Source organism: Diadema antillarum, unplaced genomic scaffold (assembly GCF_040938485.1).
Source record: "Diadema antillarum isolate AM-2024a unplaced genomic scaffold, OU_Dant_1.0 scf00000128, whole genome shotgun sequence".
NCBI classification, from domain to species: domain Eukaryota; kingdom Metazoa; phylum Echinodermata; class Echinoidea; order Diadematoida; family Diadematidae; genus Diadema; species Diadema antillarum.
Window position 1 is genome coordinate 1874333 of NW_027271017.1, and position 27709 is coordinate 1902041.

General features: G+C 38.3%; 1 protein-coding gene across 1 annotated transcript; it reads left to right on the forward strand.

Moving 5' to 3' along the window:
• The first annotated feature begins 1230 nt into the window (after positions 1 to 1230).
• LOC139720468 (gamma-aminobutyric acid type B receptor subunit 1-like) lies at positions 1231 to 27473 on the forward strand. The gene is made up of 18 exons (XM_071631824.1): positions 1231 to 1575; positions 2175 to 2312; positions 2751 to 2921; positions 5087 to 5188; positions 9357 to 9422; positions 10906 to 11118; positions 11922 to 12011; positions 12540 to 12692; positions 13149 to 13212; positions 14400 to 14477; positions 15314 to 15464; positions 16399 to 16540; positions 17604 to 17717; positions 18222 to 18347; positions 19974 to 20151; positions 20385 to 20554; positions 26289 to 26414; positions 27399 to 27473. Exons 1-18 carry the CDS (start codon positions 1231 to 1233, stop codon positions 27471 to 27473), a joined length of 2502 nt encoding a protein of 833 aa, XP_071487925.1.
• Positions 27474 to 27709: the final 236 nt, after the last annotated feature.

Consider the following 27709-nt stretch of genomic DNA (forward strand, 5'->3'; position numbering starts at 1 on the left):
ACGTGTACAGTACACAGCGTAATTATGAATATTCATGTGGTTTGGAAAGTCCGGGGCTAAGAAATACGAGTGTAAAAAGGTCAGTTTTCTCCTTAGCCCCGGACAAGAGATAGTACGGGACTAATTGGCGAGTGTAAAAAGCTGAAAAAATTGGTACGGGACTAACGATAGTCCTGGGTCAGAGAAAGTCCGGGGTTAAGAAACACAAGTGTAAAAAGCCCTTCTGTGGGCTCTCAGACGATATGTAGGAGCCATGTTTATCATAAGCAGCACAGCGGGAGAAAGATAAAAGTGCCCAGGAGTTGATATTGTGATACTATAGCCCTTTTTACACTTTTGTTTTTAACCCCGGACTTTCTCTGACCCAGGACTATCGTTAGTCCCGTACCAATTTTTTCAGCTTTTTACACTGGCCAATTAGTCCCGTACTATCTCTTGTCCGGGGCTAAGGATAAAACTGACCTTTTTACACTCGTATTTCTTAGCCCCGGACTTTCCAAACCACATGAATATTCATGATTACGCTATGTACTGTACACGTACGCGTACAACGCAAGCACCGGCAGCACTTGATTACCTCGGTTCTGATTGGTCAGTGAGGGTCGGACTTCGTCTCCGTCGCTTAGCCCAGGATTATTTTTTCGTTCTGTTTACACTCACTTGCTTGGCACCGCAATTGCGGTGCTATAAACCCCTGCTATTTTGCAGGGCCAGATAGTACCGGACTATCGGTGGGGCTAGCCCACTTTGGCAAAAACGAGTGTAAACAGAAAGTGGGCTAAGGCCCCCCCCCCCCCCCCCCCCCTTAGCCCCACCGTTGGTACGGGACTAAGCAAAAATTTACAAGTGCAAAAAGCCCTTCTGTGTCTTCGCATACAAAATACTGTCCATGCATTCTTTCTTGTACATTTTACCTGTTTCGATAAAAACCTCTTTTCCACATCATGCCACACATCTTGCCTTGATTCTATTGCGTATACCTCAATTTATGAAAGACCCCATCACGACTTAATGCACTCTCTGTACTGCCACATCCCATTCGTGTATAAAGGCGGCATACCTGTCTAAAGCCAAAAACTTGGCAGGGCAAATTGCTCTGTCATCGAATCCACCATCCAAAAACGAGACATTATCCTCCGGTGTCTCTGCTGTGATAAAGATAGCAAATCAGGGTCTGGACAGGGAAAAAACGTTAATGCTTTATGCCCTTGGATGATTCATTTTGGAAGGATGAGACTTCAAGCAGGCGTCACTTTAGTCATCATCGTTATCGCCGCGGCGCTGGGCCTTATCACGCCGAACAGCGCCGCTGCCTCGACAACACTCGAGCGATGGCGGAACTGCACACTTTACAAGGACATCTGGCCCGACGCAGCCCGCTGGTCCAATGACGCGGGCGATGGGGGCGGAGAAAGTGCCGGCAAAATTCCGCTGTACATCGCCGGATTCCTCCCGTTTTCTGCCACGTACTATGACAAGCTGGTGTGTACGGTCCTCCTTGCCGTCGAACACGTAAACGCTGAACCGAATCTTCTGGAGGACTACGAGTTACGAATCATTTGGAACTGGACTCAGGTACCAGGACCTTTATTATCGACTATGGCTATTGACTTCAACGTATTGTCATAGAGAGTAATTTTCCTTCAAATAAGTTGCATTCAAAAGAGGTTGTAACTAAATACAAATGATAGACAACTAATATCCTCAGAATATCATTCATTTGAACACAAACTCTCGAAGACCCTTGAATAAAAATCTCCTTGTTCTCTGACATGGATTAGGGGAGGGATCATTACACCAAACTTGATTGATTCCAGAAATTATGCTAATAATATGCTGACGCTTTATAAAGTGATAACAATGACATTCCCATGACAAGTCCATTCCCCTTTCAAGTCTTCTAAAGACATCACATTACATGATTATCCGTTCACCATTATATTTTTCCTTTTGGTAAAAAAAGTCTAGTACTTATGGATAAAAAATCCGTTCCAGATAGCTTTATCAGTGTATTCATATCTTCTTTTGATTACGGTGTCTGAGACTGTTTGAACCGTTCATCAGCCCGCCAGTCCTTTGAATAAGAAGCTACAGTTTATCAGTACCAACGCCTCCACTTTACAAACACGAAAATGATTTTGTGCATTCCATACTCTATTGGGTATTCTGTTTAGGCTCGACCAGGCCCTGCTCTCCGATATCTTTATGACGTAATCTATAATTCTCCCCAAGTGGTGATGGCTTGGGGACCGACCTACTCCAGCGTGGGGGAGGTGATCAACCGGGTGGCGGCTCAGTACCATCTCGTACAGGTGAGCGCGGTGTTTGTTTGTTTTTTTTACTATTATAGCTACTGCTTCGTCTACTGTCGTTACCATACTTCCAATTGTAATTATAATTCTCATTGTTATCATTATGTGGGGGAGACGGTGAAAATTACATTACAAGCCTGAATTCTAGCATAATGAACATAACGAAAATTGTCCGGGTCAAAGTGGTGGCGAGGCTTTTAAACCAGTATCTACATCGGTTTATTGACGTGCAAAAAAAAGGGCAAGATGCCTCGAAGGTCCATGATTCCATCTCCATCAAACATCAATGTTAACTTTCGTCACCATCATCACCGGAAACAAATTGCATTTCTCCTCACTTTGTAAACAGCACCTACCATCATGAACATGCAGATTTGAAAGTGATAGAGCACGTACGCAGCATCAAAATTGACGGTTAATCAATGCATCTGTCGACAGGTTGGAATAGCCCAGTTCCAAGCAGACGACAGACTGCTGGAGTATTACCCCTACACGGTGCAGATCTACCCAGCCAACTCGGTCTTCAACCCGGCCAGGGTGGCCCTCCTGAAGGCTATGGATTGGAAGAGGGCTGCCATCGTCTACCAAGACGTCAACCTTTTTAGAGACGTATGTTTGAACAGATTTGATTTCTCTTTCCCCTTTATCGAATTGTTTTATCAGTGAGTCATAACGTACAGTGATTCACTTTATAAGACCAAAGTGGTCTCTCCTCGCAAAAAACAACAACAACTAACAAGAGATATCGTAATTCATCATGGTGCAAAGATTCAGAATAATGTGAGTGAGTGAATGAGAGAAAGGGGGCACGGGGTGGGGTGAGGAATAAAACATGATAAATGGCGGGGATCATCTGCCGAGACGTCAACCTCTTTCGAGAAGTCATATTCCAGTTGACTAATGTTAAATTTAAAGTTGGTTTAAAAAGGAGACCTCCAGATGATTTTCAGACTTTTGCATCTGAACACATATAAACTGGTTATACCATGTATACAGAGCGTTTCAGAATTCATAGAGATTTGGATGAGAACTAACCCCAACCAGAATGTGTTCAAAATTCATAACAGATCACAATGAACGAGGATGATGACATAACAGCTTCACATAAGAATACATGACTGGGACTGGGACTAGTACTCAAGGAAGCAGAGCAAAAGTAGAAAACATTCATGAATTCTACACATGTGAACTTGTTAAGGAAGTGGTATTGTAATGAAAAGACTTTGCTATATTAGTGGAATATGTAAGCCTCCTATGTCATCTTCCTTGTTCAGTATTGCCATTTTGTTTTTGTTTTTGTTTTCAATTTGTTGAATTGGTTTCAATTTGTTGTATTGGTTGAATTTGTTGTATTGGTTGGATTTGTTGTATTGGTTTATCTGCTCAAAGATTACAATAAATTCACAAATCTTTACATTGCACTATGGCTTTATGTACTACATGAAATGATATAAATCTTCCGAAATGTCCCTTTAATAATGTCAAAATCAAACGTCGTGTTCCAAGATTTGTTCAAACAAGTTTTTCTTTTTTCTATTCGATCACCTTTCAAGGGCCTACATTCATCAAACAACACTCAACACGCTATACAGCGGTTGTTCCATTAGACGCCATTATGTGTCCATCAAACGCTCGAATCTTAGTATACGCTAATATGTGATATCACGGATATGCCTGCACCATGGCTGAAGTAACTGTATAGACGGCCAATCACCTCTCGCTCTTTATGTTCCAGAGGTGAAACCGTTCCGACTTCAGACACTCACTCACAATTGTGCGAAATATTGAGTGGAAAACCCTCGCTAGGCTAAACCTGACTTGATAGACATGTTTTTGAGGAACGTTATTAAAGTTTTATTTCAGATATACATCGGTTACTCATTCAAATTGAACTGCGTTGATATTAAAAGCACGAATTCAAGTGATTTCCACAAAGTACATAAAAATGATAAATATGATATGAAACCCTTCTACTCCAAACTTAAATTCTGAAGCGAGATATTTTTCGATGAATTATCAGCTACTGGGAACCTCGTTCAAAGAGAAAAATAAAAATGCCACAGTCTGTTACGTGTTTCCCTTGTATATCAAATGCCACATTCTAATACAATGTAGACAATCATGTGCATGTGTGTGTGTGTGTGTGTGTACATTTATGTGTGTTTGTTTTAGAGTGTGTGTGTTTTCGCTGTGTTCTTGTCTTGCTTGGACTGAAATGAAATATGATGATTGGTTGTCAATTATGCTAAATGACAGCTCAGCCTTGTCACTCTTTTCGCATTGCGGCGTAATGAAGACGGTATAAGCACCCGCTCCTGCGGGCAATTACGTTAATCATTTACTACTTAATGCGCAGCTATGCCGCCAAAATAGATCAAAATTACATTGGGGCAGCGGAGAGTGTTACCTAATGTATACGATGAGACCTACACTTTCGTCATATAGTCATTTTCACCTGTCAATTATTGCTTTCCTTCCGAGGGTCACAGACACCCCAACCACTTTCGGAGACAAGCCCTTTTCTAAGGGCAGCGTGCATAAACTGCCTTCGTAAATACATGATTGCCACTTTGCTTATTTAAACTACCAGAACCAAGGATGATCGGAGAGGACATGGTGATCAGGTTCGGAGTAGGGGGTACCATTCACCTTTGCCTCCCAACGCCTCCCCCCCCCCCCCCCTCCTCCTCCACGAAAAATGTTACACGGCCGCCTATACGAGTCTTGATGTATACTAATACTTGGCTGCTTCAACTTTCTGAATTCTATTCCAGGAGATGATAGAGTTTGCTACGATGATGAAAGAGGAAGGAATGCACACCATTGCCATAGAAACCATGAATGATGACCCGCGCACCAATATCGAGAGTCTAAAGGTAAAGTCCAGACAAACCTGTAACTATGGCAACGCAGAGATATCAGCATTTTTCCCCTGGTCACAAATTACTTTCTAATTGACAATTAAGGAAATGGCTTAATGATTGTGTCAACAGGAAATAAAAAATATATATATATAATCTAATAGACCTAATGATTACGTTGGAACTGCTCATGACAACATATCACACACGAATGATGAAAAATATGACTTTCTCCAAGAGTTATGGCTGTATATGATATTTTGGCTCAATCTACATTTTTTTTTTCATTTTAGTCTCTATAGTCTGTCGGATTATTGTGCTCTTTGACAGGTGCATTAGTGTGTTGTGCCTTCTTTGTCATTTGAAATATTTATATGATTTGCTCTCTTTGTGCCAATGAAGTTGATTTCAGGAAGAATATTAGATGAACGCTGAGATGTATTACATTCCATGCATTTAAATTTTATGTGGTGATGAAGGACAGTACTTCACTCCTGCATGATCAATATTTGCGACGGGGAACTTCTGCATGCGTTTTCCGCGCTGCATTACTCTGAACCTTGGAAAGATAATTTGAGCTTTTTTCCTTTCAGACAAGGTAGCACATACAGATGAATAAAAAACTCTGAATGCATTTGTGATTTCGCGTTCTACTTACATCTAATTCTGACTGACAAAGAACAAGGAAGAAATATCTGGCTTCCTTTTGAACTTAATGTCATCTCCGCGAAAAATGTACATTAAAAGAGTTTTATTGCAAAATAAACTAAGCGCAACTTTTAAACATTTCAAGTAAGTCCATCTTCAGATAGAGCAAAATTAAACCTTTCCAATAATACCTCATTTGTGACATAACAAGGAATATTTTAGAAGTTGGGATTAAAGTTAAAGATATTCTGTATTTTCTTAATCATTTTCTTTGTTTTTTTAGAGGGCTTTAGTCACAAATATCTCATTTTAACAAGAAAGGAGTTAGCTCATTATTGCGATAAAACTCTTCATGATAGCCCCCGTGCAATTGAATTGAGGCATTCACTGCAGCTAACTCAAGAAAATGCTTAGAATCGAAAACTGAAAGACTTCATTATGAATGCCGTTAACTCTTTCCGAGTTGCCACCTTAAATTGCCACTCGCACATAGCACAAAGATAGTGTTGAAAAAAAATGTTGGTGGTGAAAGATTTAATCGGGCCTCGGAGTGTCATTGAGATAGCACCCAGGCCTATAACCGTTCAACGGAGATGATAGCCAGGCTGTAAATTGCACGCGACAAACAAGACAATGAAAACGTATACATGGTATATGATTCAGAATAATTTCTACGTCCTTGACGTCAGCGGTTTGGAAAAGAAATTTCGGAAAAGGAGAATTATAGCAGCACAGACAGACAGATGGACAGTTGGACAGACAAACAGAATTACATGATCGTCTCTTTTTTTTTCCTGTGTACATATATCTATACTTCAACACAAATGGTATGTTTTAATCTAATTGTGAATACCAATGAATATCGATTAGAGTATCATTCAAAAAATCATGACATGAAATAAATTTGATGCATAATGGCAAACTAAATGTATGAACGGCACTAAAAGAGACAAAATCCTGAAGCAAACTCTGTTTGCAGTGACGCACCACCCTTTACGTCTCATTTTGATGAGAGGAGTTTCCCACTTGTTGGCTAAAATCTGTTTTACCTCTAGAAAGTTTTTTTTTTCTTTAACTTTTTAAATCAATAAAATCAGTCGGACCGACGTCCTTGAGAAGCTTTGCAAATTGAAACTACACTACATTCCAATCAATATTCGTTAAATGCACAGTAAATCGATGTCCATTACATGCTTATAAGAAGCTATTACCTCTTTGTGGCATTGATAATGGACTTATGGTGGGTTAAACAAGAATCAACATCTACCGCAAGATTTTTACCCGAAAAAAAAAGATACCCCTTCCCCCACAATATTTCACTTAAAGGGGATGGCTAGTAACTGATCAGTGGGAATCAGTGGGAATGCTCGAGATGATTGTTCCAATTCTTGTGGGATTCATTTATGAGTACATTATATATCTATTGTTGTGTGAAAAATATTTGCTTCAGAATGGTCTCACAGTCAAGTAATGTGCAGTTTAATGTTTCCAGGCTAGCATGCCTGTATTAAACTGCAAATTACTTGAATATGAGACCGTTCGGAAGCAAATAATTTTCACACAACAATAGATACATAATGTACTCTTAAATGAATCCCACAAGAATTGGAACAATCATCTCCAGCATTCTCACTGATTCCCACTGATCAGTTACTAGCCATCCCATTTAATTTCTGTCTATGTCAAAATAAAAAAAAAACACTCGTGAAAATTATTTTAATCGTAGCAGCTATCGCGGTGTTTCTTTAATCTATTTAGATATACCTTTTAAAAGCATTATTCAGTCCGATATTGTTTACACACTAATTTATTCATACCTTCTTGTACGTATACAACTTGCATTATATGCGTAATTGCGTGATTGCGTAATCATTGTTTAAGACCACTCAACTTTCCTTAATTTTTATCCTTTTGTCCCTATCAACTGATTCAGCTAGCTTTTTGACCAAAAAAAAAGGGGGGAAAATCAGACATACTGGGAAATGCCATGACAGATCAATGTTTTGCGAAGAGAGAAAAAAGACATGAGACTCATAAAATTTAAAAGATATTCAGCCAGAGCAGAGGCACAAATAGTCGAAAGGTTTTCCTGTTTTTCCCACTTTTTTTAAAAAATCAATAATTTCTTCAATAATGCCCATTTCTCAATAAAAAAAAAAAAACGCCCGCTGTCAATTTTGTTAGATAAAAGTCCGGCGGCCTTATCTAACCAAGCTTTCTCCTGAAGAAATGCTACAGAAATCGATTTTTAGGAAAAAGAAATAAGAAGTGAATAGACTGGTGCTTTTTTTTTTCTTCACGAATCTCTCCATAAGTCTTAGAATTGCTCCTAGTTGCTTACGATGTTGAGGTTCCATTGAAATGTATGAGATATTTGTCTTTGTTGTTGTGGTGCTTTAGATCTTTGAGTCCCGTCGTAAAGATGATTATGTACAAAGTCCACAGAATAACATGCCTGTGGTACTGAGAGGGCTTATTCTGTAAAGATCGCACGCGACGTCGAACGTTGCGCTTGTGATCCACTCTTTACATAGAGATACAATTGTTCGTATTGAAAGTAACTTTGAAAAATAAGCGTTAAATTCTGGTCTTCAGAAAATACAATGAGGAATAAGCTTCAAAGATGGTCATAATCTTTCAAACGATGTTATCATGTTTCTTTTAATTCAAGTTTAAAGAATTCGGTCACCAGCCTTGAATTTCTCTTAATTCAAGTTTAAAGAATTCGGTCACCAGCCTTCGTTATTACAAACTTTGAGAAGTTTTGCCTGTCTGAAACTGTCGATTACAAAAAAATTGATTTCATGTTATCTTTCTCAAACAATTAAAGATTATCGCTGTAGAAAACTGCCATAATTCATGTCAGACTTGTGTGCAGTCATAAGTGCATATTAAGGTGCATCCAATGACAGATATGGAACAGTGATATAGCACTACAATGGTTTCTATGTTTTTGGTTTACATGTGACAGTGCTTTAATATCGCTCTTTGGGGAAGGGAGGTTATCATGGTTATGTGATACTATATCTACGCCAAAGTCTAGACTATAATAATTAATACTGCGACACAATTACTAATAATGTTCACTTGAAATTAAAGTTCTGCACAACCCACGGTCTGCAATAGACCTATCCAGACAGGGTGCGGGACATTAAACAAACTTTCTAAAATTGAAAAAAAGTATTTTGAAGCGAATGCGCGTCCTCCTGAAAGTGAGATTCAGATAGTTGCACTTCCCAAAGAAAATGGTGTTAAACTTGATATCTCCGATATCAAAAGATGTCCTTCCAATGATGATACTTACTCTATATTACTCCTTGGAAAAAGACAAGCCCTCAAAATGCATTATGAAGCTCACAACTTTAATATTCACAGGCAAAGACTAAAAATATATGTGTTATTTACTGCAGAAGATGTGCCGTTAGATTTGAATAATAAGATTCGGTATCTCTATAGGTATGATACTTCTGATAAATGAGATTTTAAAAAAGCCACATGAAATGTCTCCCTTTTCATTTTGTTTACTTATATACAGCGTCACGATGCGCGGATCATATTTCTCAGCGTGTACACCGACACCGCCACACGAGTCTTCTGCGAGGTATATAACAATGATAATATGGTATATCACAAGTCGATATCGATTAAAGTTTGATTGATATGTTTATAGAAATGGAGAGAGAAAGATAGATAGATAGAGAGATAGATAGATAGGTAGATAGATAGATAGATAGGTAGATAGAGAGATAGATAGATAGAGAGATAGATAGATAGGTAGATAGAGAGATAGATAGATAGATGGATAGATAGATAGATAGATAGATAGATGGATAGAAAGAGATAGATAGATAGATAGATAGATAGGTAGGCAGATAGATAGATAGATAGATAGGTAGGTAGGTAGAGAGATATGCATGATCATCTATTTCTCTCTTTTCTTTTTCTTTTCTTTGTATAATGATTGAACTATATATCATAGGCCAATGTATAAATCAGATGAATCTTATATTGCATGAATTGAGTGTATACATTCAACGAATACCAATATGCAGATATCATGGAAGAGAGAGAGGGAGGGGGGGGGGGGGCGAGGGGATCCCTCGTTATCAACCCGTTGCTGAATTGTTACAATTTCCCGAGGATTTGATACATGGAAGAACGAATGAAACATCCTTTATTTTGTTCTTGTCATGGATCATCAAATCATTTATTTATTCATAGTTATATAATTAATTATTGTCGCAATTAATGGAGACAAATGCCCTATTCTCTTAACTATCTTAATGGCTTTATATCTCGAGGAAGGCGTGTGAGTGCTTTTACTCGTAAAATTTCCTCAATACACGTACACTTCTTGAAAGTATATCGAATCCAACCTGAACTCAGGGTTTGCTATAATTTGAATACCCCACCTCAACAAATGTCTATACGTTAATCAATCAATAGATCAAATTATTAATTCATTCTTCATTCACTCATTCACTCACTTGATAGAGTACCTATTTGTTTCATTGACTTTTCATTTCTTGGCTAAAACAAGCCATGTCTTGTTTTGTTTGAATATCACTTGATTCCAGTTAAATGATTCGGGACTTGGCAATCGATGGAAAAGGGGCATAAGGGGACGAAATTATCTATCGCTTAAAATGTCAGCTGGAATCAGTCATTGTCTAATAAACCAGTATTATCAGTATTGTATATCAGGATATCATCATAGGATAAGATGAATCTGAGCTTAATTGGTTACGTGGATTCTGATTAATAGTGTTTTGGTCTCACGCAGCAAACTTCGTGAAAGATACGAATTCAAATTCATTTCTACTAAAACACTAATCAATTCAGTGCTTATTCACATCGATGTAGGGCAATTAGTCAATCATTAATTTGCAATGAGATACGAATTGTCAATAATTACATATTTTATGCGATGAGGAATGCTTTTGATTTTATAGATTATGCTGCATTCTATATATGGTATTATCAAGTCAAGTCAATTTGTTTTATTTCATCTCCAACAAATTGAGGATACAGTGAAATGTTTGAGTATGTTTTCTCCAATCACCATTGTTTTCTCCAATCAACAGGTTTACAGGCAGGGCTTGTATGGTAAGAAGTATGTCTGGGTGTTGATGGGTTGGTACCACGCCAACTGGTGGGTGATAGAGACCAATAAAATTCTGGCCAGAGGTGAAGATTTCTGCTTGGTGGAGGAGGTAGGCGAAGCCATTGACGGATATCTGAGCATGCGCGGCTTTGAGGTTCAGGAAGATCTATCAACGATAAACTTCAACGGAATAGTAGGTCCTGCTAATAAAGTCTGTCTGATTATCGTATCACAGTAAATAGGTCAAGTATAATATGGGTTGTGATTGGTTAGATTGCATCACGTGATCATGTAAACATTTCGGTATATGGCCATGTAGGTCTAGTAGGGCCTAGACCTATGGAAAATTCTTGTAGGTCGAGAAGTCTATCTATTATACAAGTTAGCGCATGTTCTATTGATGCACAAGTACTGGACTATAGAACTTCAAAAAACTAAATTATTCAGTTGTATTTCACCTTGGCATGCAGCCTTGGTGACACAAAACGGGACTCGGGATAATTTATTACAATTAATTAATTAATTTATTAATTTATTTATTTATTGTCGTTCTGTAATCCACTTTAATACATGACTTGCATGAGCAAATTGTATGAGGGTATATCCCTAAACATCCACTATAGTCAAATTGTAGTTCGGACTACATAGAGATCAGTGTAGCTTTCAAAAAAGAAATTAGAATAGAAATTATTTTGAGGATAAATTGAACAAACGTGATACTCAGTATCTAATATGTACTTTGATGGAACACGTCGCAATTTCGGGCCTTGTGTGTGACTTTACAATCCAGGATTTGTTTGTTAGACAAAATAATGATGTAGATATAATAATGATATCATGTAAACTGAGCATTACCAATAACTTGGTATTGGTATCATCCTAAGCTTTGATCTTGTACTTTAGTATTTTAGTGTATACTTGATTCATTTCTTGATATCATGAACAAATGACTTTTTAAACTTTATTTGTTCGCGTCTTTAATTTTCAAACTCAAAGTACCCGGACGAGGATCGCCTGGAGTTTTTTGAGTTTCTTCAAGGGCAGCTCGTCACCACTGGTGCATGTGACTCCTATGGGTACGATCAGGTATGAAAATAGACAAGTCAGGATTATGATATTTAATATCTTTTATGAAGTTATGAATTATGAAGGTTTTTATCAGTTCCATCCCTTAAATTAATCGCTGGATAATTATGATTATTGCAATCAATACAATTTTCTCAATACCTTCCTCTTCTGACGTCATCATCTGCTGTAGCATTCTTGTCGAACGATGTCGGTTCAATAACTTTAAATTTTCTTTTTGGGAAAAGATTTCCCAATATTTCCTCAAACTTTTTTCATGTGTCCTTCCCATATAGTATTACTCTATTCGCTGAATCCATACATAGGCCTACATCTGGGGTAAAATTCCCCTTTAACTTTTCCTGGTGCCACTTACAATCAACTTTGATGGCGCACATTATTTATTGACCGCTGACTTCTTATATCTGTCTGTTCCACATTGCTTGTCGTCCGTATTATAAATACAAAATCTAGACACTAATTTTGTTGTGTGCATTGGTTTTCTGGTCTAGATCATCTGAACGTACCATCCATATTGTCTTTTCTTAGATCATGACCATAGCCCTCGCCCTGAACGCTTCTAGTCACGTGATCTCATCTCAGTATCCAGGCCTGTCATTGGCTGACTTCACTTACGACAACAAGGTCCTAGCAGACATCATGGTGGAGGAGACCAAGAAAACACGATTTGTCGGTCTGACGGTGAGCCTAACTGAGTGACACGGCCATGATTGTTGATATGATAACACAAACTACACATAAGTCATTTCATATCCGACAAAAGTATAGAGTACAATATGACAATAAACGGTTATTGCATATTTAAAAAAAATAGATGTAGATGTTCAATAACATAATAGAAAATTAACGATGTTCATAATTATTCTTATTTCAAATAGTATTATTTCAACAGTCTGAGAGAAGGTGCCTACTTTTGTATTGCAGACATTTTCATTTATTTCATTGTTCTTTATTGTAGACATCTTTGTCAAACTCTTTATCATTTCTGCCATCGCTATCAAACTTTGTGAGAAGGGTCGTTAGATTATAGGTTTATCGGCTTCCGTATTCAAACACTTGTCCTCATGTTTGTCACGTCATCTGTTAGTCCTCTTGTTGAGATATGATCGCAACTCTTTATTGGTGTTTCTCGTCCAGGGACCAGGAGCTTTCGATGAGTATGGGAGCAGAGAGAGTGACGCAGTAATCCAGCAAATACAAGGTAAAATAAATAGAGACTGTTGTGATATTGGTGGTGGTGGAGGATGTTTGTTTGTTTGTTCATTTGTTTGTTTGTTGGATATTTGAATGAACCTGAGGAGCAGTAGAAGAGTATAGTCTCTTAGGATCCCGAACAAAACTATATATTTAAGTATCGGCGCGAGTTTCATCCTAAAGGTGCCGAAAAGATGATTAAATGGATCGTCAATATATTTGCAATTACAACAAAGAAAAAAAAATACAGTTACAAGTTACCATGTAGCAAAACAACTGAAAAAGTTGGGTTTAAAAATGATTTCTAGATAGTTATTGAAGTGTTCATTATGATTAGAATGATACAATGTGCATCACAAAATCAACAAAAAGTCGCGCGCCTTTATTTTACGCGAGGACTCAAAATAGGTGAAATTGGGCAAGCAAGTTAACTTCACTGTTTCATATTTTCTGAAAGAGCATTATTTTCGCCTCCACATAATTCTAATGTTTCTGATCAAGAAACAAATGGGAAGTTGTGCTTCTTTAGTTTTTCTACACAGAACACCTTTTTTTGCCAATAATATGATAGGTATAAAAGTCTGAGAGGCACCTTTTCATTTCTTAAAAACTATACACACTCGTAACTTTTAACTCTGATAACTTTGAAAGGATAATGCTAATGCATTCAAAATTAGTATCAATCATGAATGTAATATGTTAGATAAATGTAGAAAATTTCACTTTAATTTGATAATTCCTTCATTGGGGCTGCTATGGAGATTTTTTTTCTGTTTTTTATTCATTCGTTGCCCAGAGCACAGCCTGGTATGATCGATGATTTAGCACTTGAATAGACCCTGAAGACCCCTGTCCCTATAGAGACTTTTCCAGGAAGCATTATTTCCGGATTGTGTATGTGTGTGTGTGTGTGTGTGTGTCTGTGTGCGTGTGTGTGTGTGCGTGCGTGTGTGTTTTTAGATAAGTTATAGTAAAGTTCATTTGTATTGAGTTATATATCATTATAGAGCTTAGAGTCTGTTCTTTAAGAATCCCCCTTTACTAAAAGTCATTGTCTGGCCACTTTTGTGTTTTTGTGATGCAGGATCACATAAGAACAAAACATCTTTGATCTTGACGTATTTCCAGTTACATATACAGTGTACATGAAATTGAGGTTTCACTTTCTTATTATCTCATCATTCTCCGGAACAGACGGCGTGGTGCGGCAAATCTTTGTCTATGATCGCAAGACGGATGGTATTCGATGGAAACAAGACTTTAAGTGGAAAGGTATGACTATCACTTTCATCTACAACTTCGACTGAATTCCTCCTACTGACATTATATCGAAAGACATATGAACAATTTGATCACAAAATGGGTTTAGCGCCATTTTTAAACATCTTTGATTAAGTCCATCATCAATTGGAGCGAAACGAAATCTTTCCAAGGACACCTTATTGTTGCAAAACAAGTAATATTCTTCAAGTAATAATAGAAGATATCCTGTATATTTTATCATTTCCACCGTTACTGAGTACGTTTAGTCGAAAATATCTTAAATTGGCAACAATGTACATAACTCCTTTTGCGATCAAACTCTTCATGTTGACAAATCATGAACGTCAAATTAGATAGACATAAGGATATGTCACTCCGAAATGCACTGCGTTATTAATCGTCACCTTACATGCCTGAAATAATTTGGAAAGTATCCTTCACGAGCGAAAATTTATCCAGTGCATTTCCTTTCCCTCTTTTTCCATTGGTATTTGGTAATATTTCAAACATTTCCGAAGTGCATTAAGGGTGATTTTTTACCTATATTCATCATTAATGTGTGATCGACTTACTAATGATAAGCTGGTGGATTTTGTGCGTTTTATTGTGGTTAATGATAGTTCTGCCAGGATACGCGGACAGAAACATTTCAGGTTTATTATGATGCGCATCCTGCAAGATATCTTGGAAAATCCGAAACAAAACAGAACAAGACCAACAAAAACGATAACTCTTTGTTGCGTTAATCAACGCAGCTTTCAGTTTTGTTGGGTTTTTTTTCCAACATGGATCTTGCATGCATCTTTCTAATCTCTAGTGTGTGTTTGTCGCTCTTTACATTCAAGGTTCCTTCGTACCAGTGGATGGTCCAACAGAGATCAAAGTCGATGTTGCTATTGGCAACACCAATAAAATCATCATCCTAACCGCCGCTTCACTTGGAATTCTACTCGCCATTGCCTTCTTGGCTATCAACGTCGGCCACAGGAACAAGAAGTAAAATGTTTACTTTGTAAATTTGTCAGAGTTGGTAGCTAATTTCTTAAAACCACTATATTATAGCTAAGAAAGATGATGCCCTTCCTTCGATATTATCTTTCTAATTGTAAAATAAAAGAGATCATGCAATATTATTATTATGTGGTCAAAGAAACATCAAGCTAGAGAAATCAATTTGAAATCTTTTTGATCACACAAGTGCTAGTCCCACCTTTCCTAGTTTGTGTTACGAGTGCAAGACATACAGCGGGGTATTGAAAACTCTCTGTTGCTCTGATGTACTTCACGCAATTTGCCGTTCAGAGCAAAGTCAATTAATGATATACTAATTAATTGCCAAAATTTTATCAAAGGCTTTGACCTAATTTAGAATATCAAATCAGAAAGCTTTCACTTGAAATACCTCGGTCCGCCTTTTATGCTTTAAAACACCTACAGTATCTATCTAATCAACGCATTTCGTGGACGAGCGCTAATTGGTAGGCCTATTTATGATCTAGTAGGATGTCAAGATCACGACTTTTTGTTCTGTTTTGAATCATTGTGCTTTTCTTGAAACGTTTGCTTGATTTGGCAGACCTTACTTCACATTTTGAGCAACCTTTGTGGCTTTATGAAAAACGAAAGCAAAAACAAAACAAAGACACTCTCAACAAGACCTCTCAATCCTGATTCGAAGCAGCGGTTGTGCTCAAAGGCAAGATACTCTATCCTCTTTGCATGGTCCTTTGGAAGAGACCAGGATCGCTGGTTTGAGTAAAATGATTTTTACTCATTTATTCGTGCCATACGCTTGAATGAATGAGAAAAAAAATAAATGCATGATAACTGGCCAATCAGACTGCAGAGATTCTATAGCCCATTTAATGATACACTGTACCTTTCACGTTGGGTAACAAACGTCGATCCGTCCAATTGCCTCTTCTCCTAGAGCCCTGAAGATATCGAGTCCCAAGTTGAACAACGTGATCGCCGCTGGTGGCGTGCTTCTCTACTCCTCCATATTTTTGACTATCGAAGCCCTCCAAGTCCCCAACGAAGGCGACCCAATCGTCCTCGCACTGCGATGCCAGGTAAGCAGTCAGAATCGGGTTATCCCACGAGACCGACACCCATGAGTCATACGGCCCACGAGAAGTCCAGGAGTCATACAGCCCAAGAGCTCGACACTAGGCAAATAAGGGCCACGAGTCCGACACTATGCAAACAAGACCCACGAGTTGGACACTATAAAGCAATGAAGGCCCACAAGACGGACATATTTTATGTCCGGTGATGTAATGTCGGTCTCGTGGGTCTTGTTTGCCCATGTCAGAGGTCTTCTGAATAATTATATTTTTACCATCATGGCTAGCATGGAAGTTTTCAGCTGCATCAGACTGCTGCAACTAGCTGTAAAAGGTAACATCCGGGCTCCTGCCACGTCCAGGTGCCTAGCCCACACTGTATCCTATTGGTCATTCGTCATTCCTTATTTACAAGAAATTATTTCCTGATGTCCTAATACTCAATTTAAATTTGTTCATATCAAACAGATTTTAAAGTGCTGTTTCTGTGTATAAGTTGAAATATAACATTTATAATGGCATCCTTTTCATTATTTTCATTTTGTTTTCGTCTTTCATGAACAGATTCTAAAATAATCCTTATTTCGTCGGGTGCCCGTGCATTGGCCGCTAACGCAATACAAATTGTATTGCGTTAGCGGCCAATGCACGGGCACCCGACGATTTGAAATATCAATGACTTTGTGCACCCCCACCCGTCATCTAGTTGAATCAAATAGCAGACGAAAGCTTAGTTTGAACATTTCATTGAGTTGATAATTCGTGGATGTCTCAACGTAAAATGATATCGCACTAATATCAACATCATTCGTGACTTTTGCCTAAATTCAGACTAATATTTTTGTTTCTCTCCTTTCCTTATTATCTGCCTTCTTCCCTATCTGTTCATCCCATTCATTTAATTCATCCCATTTAAGCCATACATCTATCTCTCCGTCACTCAACCAATTTATGTAGCAATAAATCCATCCATCTCTCAGCCCGTCACGTCCGTTTATACCTATCTACCTATACATCTGTCTGTCTATCAGTTGATGTATCTACCCATTATTCATATCTATCTATCCAGAGTGTTCTCCTAGTCGCCAGTGTGGGACTCTCTTTATCGTTTGGGGCCCTTTTTATGAAGACCTATCGTATTCATCAAATCTACACCAGTGCCATGAAAGCAAGGAAAGTGCTGGTAAAGAGACTAAATACGACATTTCCCTTGAAACCCGGGGCCTGTTCCATAAAGATTGAGCGTAAGTTGCGATCAATCAAATTGTATTTCATAAACAACTTTGCGATTGATCGCAAGCCACGCGCGATCTATTGGAAGTTACGCTTGATTTTTCTTGAAATCAAGCGTGTCTTTATGAAACAGGACTTACGCTCAATATTGAACTGCGCTAAATTCACCAAGTTACGCTCAGTAAACTGAGCGTAAGATTAATCGCAACTCTTTATGAAACAGGCCTCAGATCTGCATGGCAATATTGCGTTATTATTAGATACAGTACATGTTCTGTAGTCTAAATACTATCACTAAGAATGTTTATTTGATTGTGTGTATATCATAGTATACGTATGTAATTATTTTTAATTCAAACAAAAAATATGAGTATGCAAAATTCTTATTTCTATTTGTATCAAACTTTATCATTTCGTCGCCTTCGCATTTCGCTTACCATCGTCGCATTTCCAGAAGGGTTTAACAGACTCTCGTCTACTGATGGCGATCTTCTGCTTCGTGGTCATCGACCTCGTCTTCTTCGCCCTTTGGCTGAGTTACGACCCGATGACGATACGGACGGTGACATTCACACCAATCGTAAGCATAGAATAATTTTCTTATGCGATTGTTATAACTTATATATCGATTAAAAATGTTGTTCAATTTTTGATATTTTGCCACGGACGCTACTACGATTTCCCAAAATATAAAAGTTACAAAATGCCCTTAGATCTGCTAGTAAACCTACCATGCATGGACGCTTACCCCTAAATCAAATAACTGCGTTTATGATAGTGATGCCGATGATAATGTTGATGGTGATGATGATGTTGATGTTGATGTTGATGTTGATGTTGGTGTTGATGTTGATGTTGGTGTTGGTGTTGATGTTGATGTTGGTGTTGATGCTGATGTTGATGTTGATGTTGTTGTTGATGTTGATGTTGATGTTGATGTTGGTGTTGGTGTTGGTGTTGGTATTGGTGTTGATGGTGATATTGATTTTGATGTTGGTGTTGGTGTTGGTGTTGATGTTGATGTTGATGTTGATGTTGGTGTTGGTGTTGGTGTTGATGTTGATGTAGATGTTGATGTTGATGTTGGTGTTGGTGTTGGTATTGGTGTTGATGTTGATATTGGTTTTGATGTTGGTGTTGGTGTTGATGTTGATGTTGATGTTGATGTTGATGTTGATGTTGGTGTTGGTGTTGGTATTGGTGTTGATGTTGATATTGGTTTTGATGTTGGTGTTGGTGTTGATGTTGATGTTAATGTTGATGTTGGTGTTGGTGTTGGTGTTGATGTTGATGTTGATGTTGATGTTGATGTTGATGTTGATGTTGATGTTGATGTTGATGTTGGTGTTGATGTTGATGTTGATGTTGATGTTGATGTTGGTGTTGGTGTTGGTGTTGGTGTTGGTGTTGATGTTGGTGTTGGTGTTGATGTTGGTGTTGTTATTGATGTTGATGTTGATGTTGATGTTGGTGTTGGTGTTGATGTTGATGTTGATGTTGGTGCATGTTGGTGTTGGTGTTGGTGTTGGTGTTGATGTTGGTGTTGATGTTGATGTTGATGTTGATGTTGATATTGATGTTGGTGTTGATGTTGATGTTGATATTGATGTTGATGTTGATAATGATGATAGTGTCATTAACGATTATGATAATAGTGGTGATGATGTTGACGCTGGCGTTGATGTTCATGTTCATGTTCATGTTGAGGTTGAGGTTGGTAGCGATGATGACCATGATGATGATGATTTTGATGTTCAAATCATAAGTGATTATAGGTATTTTTGTCATTTTTGCTATCACAATCGATATTTACCGCTGTAGTGATAGGAATGATGATATCATTACTTGTTGCGATAGTAGTTGCAGTGCTTGTATCGTTGTTGTCATCACCACCGCCACCATCAATATTATTTTTGCTTCCACTGGAACATGTGTTTTAGCAAGAACATCTATCAATTTATTCTCAAGAACTACATGCAGACAAGCATTAAGAAGATGCAGAAAAACGCAATGAATAAGCTCCATTATGCTTAAATTGCAAATGTTTCACAACGACTAGATTTAACATTATCATCTAGTAGCATACTTTTATTACACGTGAATAATACTATGTACATCGTGATGGTAAAAAGCAAGTAAACAACAACATACGATCTTTGCAGAAATATTTTACTATTCTGAGTACCAAATTCCTTTTATTTCGCAGTTTGACGAGACGGAACCCGAAAAGGAGATCTTTAAGGTGCCAACTCTAAACACGTGTACGTCTGACCACATGATTCCATTTTTGGGAGCTCTTGGGGTGTACAAGGGTGGACTGCTTTTGTTTGGCGTATTTCTAGCCTGGTCCGTGAGGAACATCCGCATCATGGAACTCAATGACAGTACGTAATCAAACAACGAAATCTTCTAATCTGACCTTTTGATATCGCCTTTATTTAAAATACGTGCGTTACAAGAGTTGAAGATGTATTCATCTTTGGATAGTAGTGTTTCAGATACATGTACGTCTAACTGACTTACTACTTATGAATATCTTTGCGCCCTTATTAGAGGAAGCCCATGAATATAAAAAAGAACATGTGTAATAGCTTGTGTGTATCTCTTTCTTTTTCAGGTAAATTCATTGCTTTGTCGGTGTACACTGTATGTTTGACGTGCGTGATCAGCGCCCCCTTCGCCTACGTATACTCCAGCCAAGGAGACATCAACTTTGTCTTCACGTTCGTTGGGGGCGCCATCTCTATAGCGACCACTGTTGTCCTTTGCCTAGTTTTCGTACCGAAGGTAAATAAGCACTGGAATCTCGGTCTCCTGCCTAGATGGGTTGGGTTTGGGGGAGAAACTTACTGGATTGTTGCACCTTTTTCTTCAATTAGCAGCATATCGTGGTAATATTAACACAGTAGTATAGTCCAGGCTAGAAGGCACCCAACCTTGTTTTTTGATATATACAATGTTTTTTGATGGTTTCTTGTCAATTCGAGGGTGCTGATTCCAAATCCGATTGATGCCACTCGCGTAACCTTGAGCATTTTCGGCAAAACACGAAAATCCAAAATGGCCGCCATATATGCTAATTTGGCCATGATAATCCCAGCTATGTCAATTTTATGACAAATTATTCCATCAAAGTTTTTTAAATTTTTGTTCCTTGAGTAATTCTACTTGCACATGCAAGAAATTTTTCATTTGAAGAGGTATATTTAGTATTTTAAGCTTATTTTCAATTCAAAATGGCCGCCACTCTTATACTCATGTACTATATGAATGGCAAAAAATATGCATAGAAATAGAAGACAAATTTTCAGTCACATACCTACGCTTAAAAAGTTTTGCATGTGCAATGCAAATCTGATGAGTGCCACTTAAGCGAGGAAACAAACAAGCAAACGAACAGAAAGTTTATTGTTTTTAGGCTTATCATATTCTTCTTAATACAAAACTTCAAAATGGATGCCACTCATATACCCCTGCACAATATGAACGGCAGAGCGTGTGAAATAAACAAATTTTCTTTCTTTTTTTTTGTCACTCAGGTACACTGTTTACCAATTTGTGTGCTGATTATAAATCAGAAGGTTGTTACTAACAAAGGCTGTTTTATTTTTTGATGCAAACATCCAAATTTGCTACCTCAATCTGAATCTTTCCCTAGGTATTTGGAAAAATCCACCAAAACTTGAGTTGACGCCAACATCAAGATCATTTATCAGGAATTATCATAGATATGAACATTTGATACATATACTTGCCTTGAGATGTTCAACATCAAAATATTCATTCTGATTTACTGAATTAAAAGGCTGAATCCTAGATGATGACACAAATGAAATTTCCAATTAACTGTCCTGTTCTACATTATCTAAAAGCGATATTATACAAACTTTTCAGTCCCCTCATCCGAGAAAGAACATGAGGCAGGGGAAAGTGGAAAAAGGGACCACCTCACTAGTATTTTAAGCTTATTTTCAATTCAAAATGACCGCCATTCTTATGCTTATGTAATGAATGGCAAAAACATATGGAAATATAGAACAAATTTACTGTATTTCCAGTCCCGTACCTACGCTATCATAAAGTGTTGCATGTGAAATGTGTTAGGTGTCACTTACAATACATAGTGGGCCTACATATATGAGCATTTAATATTCATAAACCTTACGATGTTGAACACAATTTCGTATATATTTCATTTTGTCTCAACAAAATTCTCAACAATATAAGTTCACTAAACGTCTCGCAAGGAATCAATATACCATCATATTCTACATGCCGGTTGAATATAAAAATGTAATGCTAACACAATATATTAAGGAGCCTAGATACATGGTATTTATCAAATAATGTTGAAAATGGAGGGAAAGCTAGAAAGCAAAGCTTGTATTATGCATTCCCCTAAAACCATGTTAACAAAGTACAGAAAATCCTATATAGTAAGTGCAGAGATACATGGATGCAGACAAAAACACATCGGACATTAATGACACAACTAAAAACCCCTTACATTGTAGATTTTTTTCCAGCAAGGAGTTGAGGGGGGGGGGAGGAGGGAGCAGTCCTGAGGCGAGTTCGAAATGGATCATAACCTCCATCACTTTGATATGATTTAATTTAGAAGTGCCGCCTTGATATTACCGAGCAAACCTGATTTTCTTCTTGAATTAAAACAACAAAAACTGTTAAGGCATAAACGAAACTGTCCTAATGCAATACCGTACAAACTGTTCATTAAACATCAATCAAGGAGTAATGTGAGGTACCTCTTTCAGTTCTCTCACAGTTCCAAGGTGTTGATAATATACACTTTGACATCATGATCTCATTCAGTCTTGTCTTAAAACTAAAACTGTCATTTTTATTGTCTTTAAAGAACCCTTTAATTGTATGTTTAGCAGCAGGCGACATCAGCCCCAAATTTGCAGAATTCTCAGGCTAAAGATGCATATTAGTCCTGCAATTGTTTTAATTGCAACGACATCTGGTGATGTTCACCACTTCCTCAGGGGTCAGAGGGCAATTATTTGCCATAGAAACAGGATGAAGACATGAAGACTTGTTTGATCACCACCCGTTGAAGCCCTGTGGCTTTGTTGCCAGGCCAGAGACAGTGTTGTAGGTAACTTGGGTGGTATCAGAGATGACATCAGACCAGCATCTGCACCAACCTGTTTTGGGGTCAAAGCTTTCAAGTTACAGTTGTAGGGAAATCTAGGCTTGTGGGATTTCAGGCGCATTGATGGCAGGTTGTTCAAGGGGGCATTTCATGAAGTGTTTTGTCAGATCTTTTCTTTTTGACAAACTGTTATAAGCTTATTAATCCTTGCATCCGATTGGCTGAGAGCAAATTTGTCAGACAAAACGCTTCATGAAATGCCCCCCCCCCCCCCATGCTATCGTGTTTGGAAGGTCAGGGTATGCGTTGACGGCACTGGTGACACTTGCCATCTTTTCCTTCCAGAGTGAGGGAGAGTGATCGAGTGCCAGTGAAGGAGGATGGACTTCCTTAGCCTATGCTTGGAAGGCTCGCCACAGAGGGCTACCTTGAACATAGCGTTGGCAAGATGGTTACTAATATGGAAGGCATGGGTCTGATGATAATCTAATAAAGATTGGGGGAAAGTCTCCAGAAGATGAAGTACTCCACTATTGTCTTGAGATGGGTCAGTACTCGGCTCATGTCATCCAAGGACTTTCTATGAGACGTAAAGGCAAGATCATCTGCAAACTTCCTACGTGAAGTGAATGCAATGTCACCACATAATATGTTAAAAAGACCTCTGGAGTTAGTTTACAGCCACCATTAAGGAGGCCATAACACAGCTGGTCTGGTTACCGAGAGCAATCCTGAATCTGCAAATGCTGAAGATTAAAGACAAGCAGTGTGAAGTTGTTATAACACTGCTTTCAGAATGAGGCAGCACTGTACAGATCTCAGAGTCTCCCTCGACATCATAGGCCTATACTCAAACACATTCACTCCGAAAAAAACCCGCAGATAAAATTCATCTACCATATGTAATTCATCTGGGTTAACATTAAGAACTTTGGGGCATTGTTTTCATTTCAGAGATTTGACAATAGGAAGTGAGGTGGTCCCTTTTTCCACTTTCCCCTGCCTCGTGTTCTTTCTCGGATGAGGGGACTGAAAAGTTTGTATAATATCGCTTTTAGATAATGTAGAACAGGACAGTTAATTGGAAATTTCATTTGTGTCATCATCTAGGATTCAGCCTTTTAATTCAGTAAATCAGAATGAATATTTTGATGTTGAACATCTCAAGGCAAGTATATGTATCAAATGTTCATATCTATAATAATTCCTGATAAACGATCTTGATGTTGGCGTCAACTCAAGTTTTGGTGGATTTGTCCAAATACCTAGGGAAAAATTCAGATTGAGGTAGCAAATTTGGATGTTTGCATCAAAAAATAAAACAGCCTTTGTTAGTAACAACCTTCTGATTTATAATCAGCACACAAATTGGTAAACAGTGTACCTGAGTGACAGAAAAAAAAGAAAATTTGTTTATTTCACACGCTCTGCCGTTCATATTGTGCAGGGGTATATGAGTGGCATCCATTTTGAAGTTTTGTATTAAGAAGAATATGATAAGCCTAAAAACAATAAACCTTCTGTTCGTTTGCTTGTTTGTTTGCTCGCTTAAGTGGCACTCATCAGATTTGCATTGCACATGCAAAACTTGATAAAAGCATAGGTATGTGACTGAAAATTTGTCTTCTATTTCTATGCATATTTTTTGCCATTCATATACATTGTAGTACATGAGTATAGGAGTGGCGGCCATTTTGAATTGAAAATAAGCTTAAAATACTAAATATACCTCTTCAAATGAAAAATTTCTTGCATGTGCAAGTAGAATTACTCAAGGAACAAAAATTTAAAAAACTTTGATGGAATAATTTGTCATAAAATTGACATAACTGGGATTATCATGGCCAAATTAGCATATATGGCGGCCATTTTGGATTTTCGCGTTTTGCCGAAAATGCTCAAGGTTACGCGAGTGGCATCAATCGGATTTGGAATCAGCACCCTCGAATTGACAAGAATCCATCAAAAAACATTGTATATATCAAAAAACAAGGTTAAGTGCACTTTCTATGGAGCCTAGCCTGGACTAGTAGTAACTAGTATGGTAAGGGTACCACGTATCGGCAGGGTACCTTGACATCGGCACCCTGCGTATCATGGCTGTCAGCGTATAGAACGAAACGATACGCGTGGGATTAAGCGCCGTGTAAGCTATGAAAATAACAAAAACGAAGAGACGAAAAACAAATTCATAAACAAACTAACAAACTAAACTAAACACGGTTCAATTACACATCCCTTAGTAAATTACGAACGCGACGCGCGACTGTGAAATTAACGTGCATTACCTATGGAGGGAGGGGGTGCCGATCTTTAGGTACCATTTTAAGCCGCGAGAAGAAAACGCATCGCACACACTAAGAGAGCGCTATTTGGCTACGGAGATTCAGAATCAACAAGACGGTCACGAGATTCGAAAATACAGTATTCACGGCATATTTGAGGCAAAACTTGGGCAAATTGGTTTTATACTTTTGGAATAAACCAGCTGCAGATCCTTACGGTGGAGATAGGTGCAGCAATAGAAGAAACAGAGGTTAACAACTCTGTATAATCTTTATAATGGTGGTTTCATATTGTCCCCAAATTGACACAGGACAGCAATACGAATATGGAATTTTTATTTTCGTGCGAAGTTGGCCCCATTAAACTTGGTCAAAATCAAATCAACAGCCGAATATCAAGTACGGTTCCTATAAAAGGTCAAACGATGGCACCCGAGCCACAAACGAATTCTACACTGTGTAGGCCTACACAAAAGATGTGAATCTATATTAAGAAGTTTACCAGCAGGAAACACGTAGAAAACACAATGGCTACAAGAAGACGTAGCACACACGAGGCTGCTGCTGGAGCTTGAGAAACTTCATTGGCGACCATCACGATAGCATAGAATGCACTCATGAATGACTTGATGTAAATATGCAGAGAGGCAAATTTAAACATTTCCTTTATCTTGTGTCCATTTTTTGCACAATTTCGAGACAGTGTGAAGCCTCCAATCAAGATTTGAAGAGTTTGTTCGCAAAAACGGATAAGACCATATTTGCCAAATGAAGATATTTGCGATTTCAGTCAAGAAAAATAAAGAGAATAATGAGAAAATTTTTGCTTCTTTTGACCATAACTACAAAAATGTACCTTTATATGTAGTGACCAATATATCAATAAAAAGGTATTATTTTGTACCTTATGACAGAGACCGTACGTCAAAATCTTCAAAAACGGACTTATCGGTTTTTGCGAACAAACTCTTCATTTCCTACCCAGCTCGAGAAAGGGTATCCTTTTACTACAACGTTTTATTGACCATTTTAACATGCACTTTTCATTAAAAAAGACCAAACAAACAAACTCGTAAGCATTGGAAAAAGTTATTGTTTCAATTCTTTTCGCTGACCTCAGATTATAGCCCTTAGTAACCCGGATGACGTGGGTACACAGCGACGCGTTGGCATGGGAACTTCGACGGAAGACACTTTCAAGGATAAGGATGCCGTGTTAGAGCATCTTCATAGCAAGCTGCAACAGGTAAAGAGCTTTCATAGGCTGCAGTAGTTACACTTCCAGAGGCGGATCCAGAAATTCCGTAAAGAGGGGGCGCCTTTACAAAATCAAAGTGGGGGGGGGGGGCACGCGCCCCACCCCCATTTCTTCCTTTTTATTATTTTTTTGTTTTGTTTTAGCGAAAACTAAAGAGGGGGCGCGAGCTTGATGCGCCCCCGCTTGGATCCGCCACTGACTTCCCCCTCTGAATTAGCGCCCCCCCCCCCCCCCCCACACGCACACAATCTGGTGCCGCGGAGCTATTTTTTTTAAAGGTGTTCGACGTTCCATTTGTTTATATATGAGTGTGTGTGTGTGCGTGTGTGTGTGACAATGACATTGGCAACAATAACTTGGGTCACATTTTACCACAAATGGCCAAACAGCATCTCGCATATTACATCATTGATATATTAAAGGTTTTATTTACCCAGGGTAGCCTCTTGAGTGTTATCACTGCTCTACCAGAGAGCCCTGCAATTATCATTACCCCAGCGTTGCCAGGTACCCATTTATACACCTGGGTCGAGAGGGACATTGTGGGTAAGAACATCTTTTCCAAGGACGTAAGCTCTGGGCGGGAATCGAACTCGGGTCCTCCGCGATTGGGAGTCGGGAGTCTTATCCACTATGCCACCGCGCCCCTACAGCTCCCTTCAAGAGAAAGAGAGAATCTTTCCCAGTAAGCATAATGATCGATTAGTCGAGTAAAATTTTGCGTTTCGTTATTTTCACTTATAAGAAACAAAGGCAAAAGGGGGGGGGGAATATACATAGAACTTAGTGGACCTGTTGTATCTGATAGAGGTGTATCTACTACTCAAAATCACTGAATAATCGATGTGTATTTTACTTCGACGAAGAGCAATGTGTCAATCAGTCGTAATTTAGTACTTAACGCTAACGTGCTAACCATAACGATTAATGGCGGTGTTGCCTCGCTTCTCTTTATCCTCTTTTTTGTCCTAGAAACTACAAGAACGGAAGGAGCTGGAGGAGGAGTTGGCAAGACTCGATCGACTCTGTCTCCTTGGTGATTATTAAATGACATCCGGGTTATTCTCGATGACATACGGGTCATCCTCAGAAATGACGCAATTTGTCATTCTTGCCTTAAAATCTAACCTCAGAGTCTGCAATTATTTTCAGGCACCTATACAAATTACAGCTGCACATATCGTGACGAAAGAAGATAAGCACAAGTTACTCATTTTGTTTTATTTTTTTCACTATGGCTTTCCATACACACACAAAAAAACACAGGAGGATATTTTGTTTGC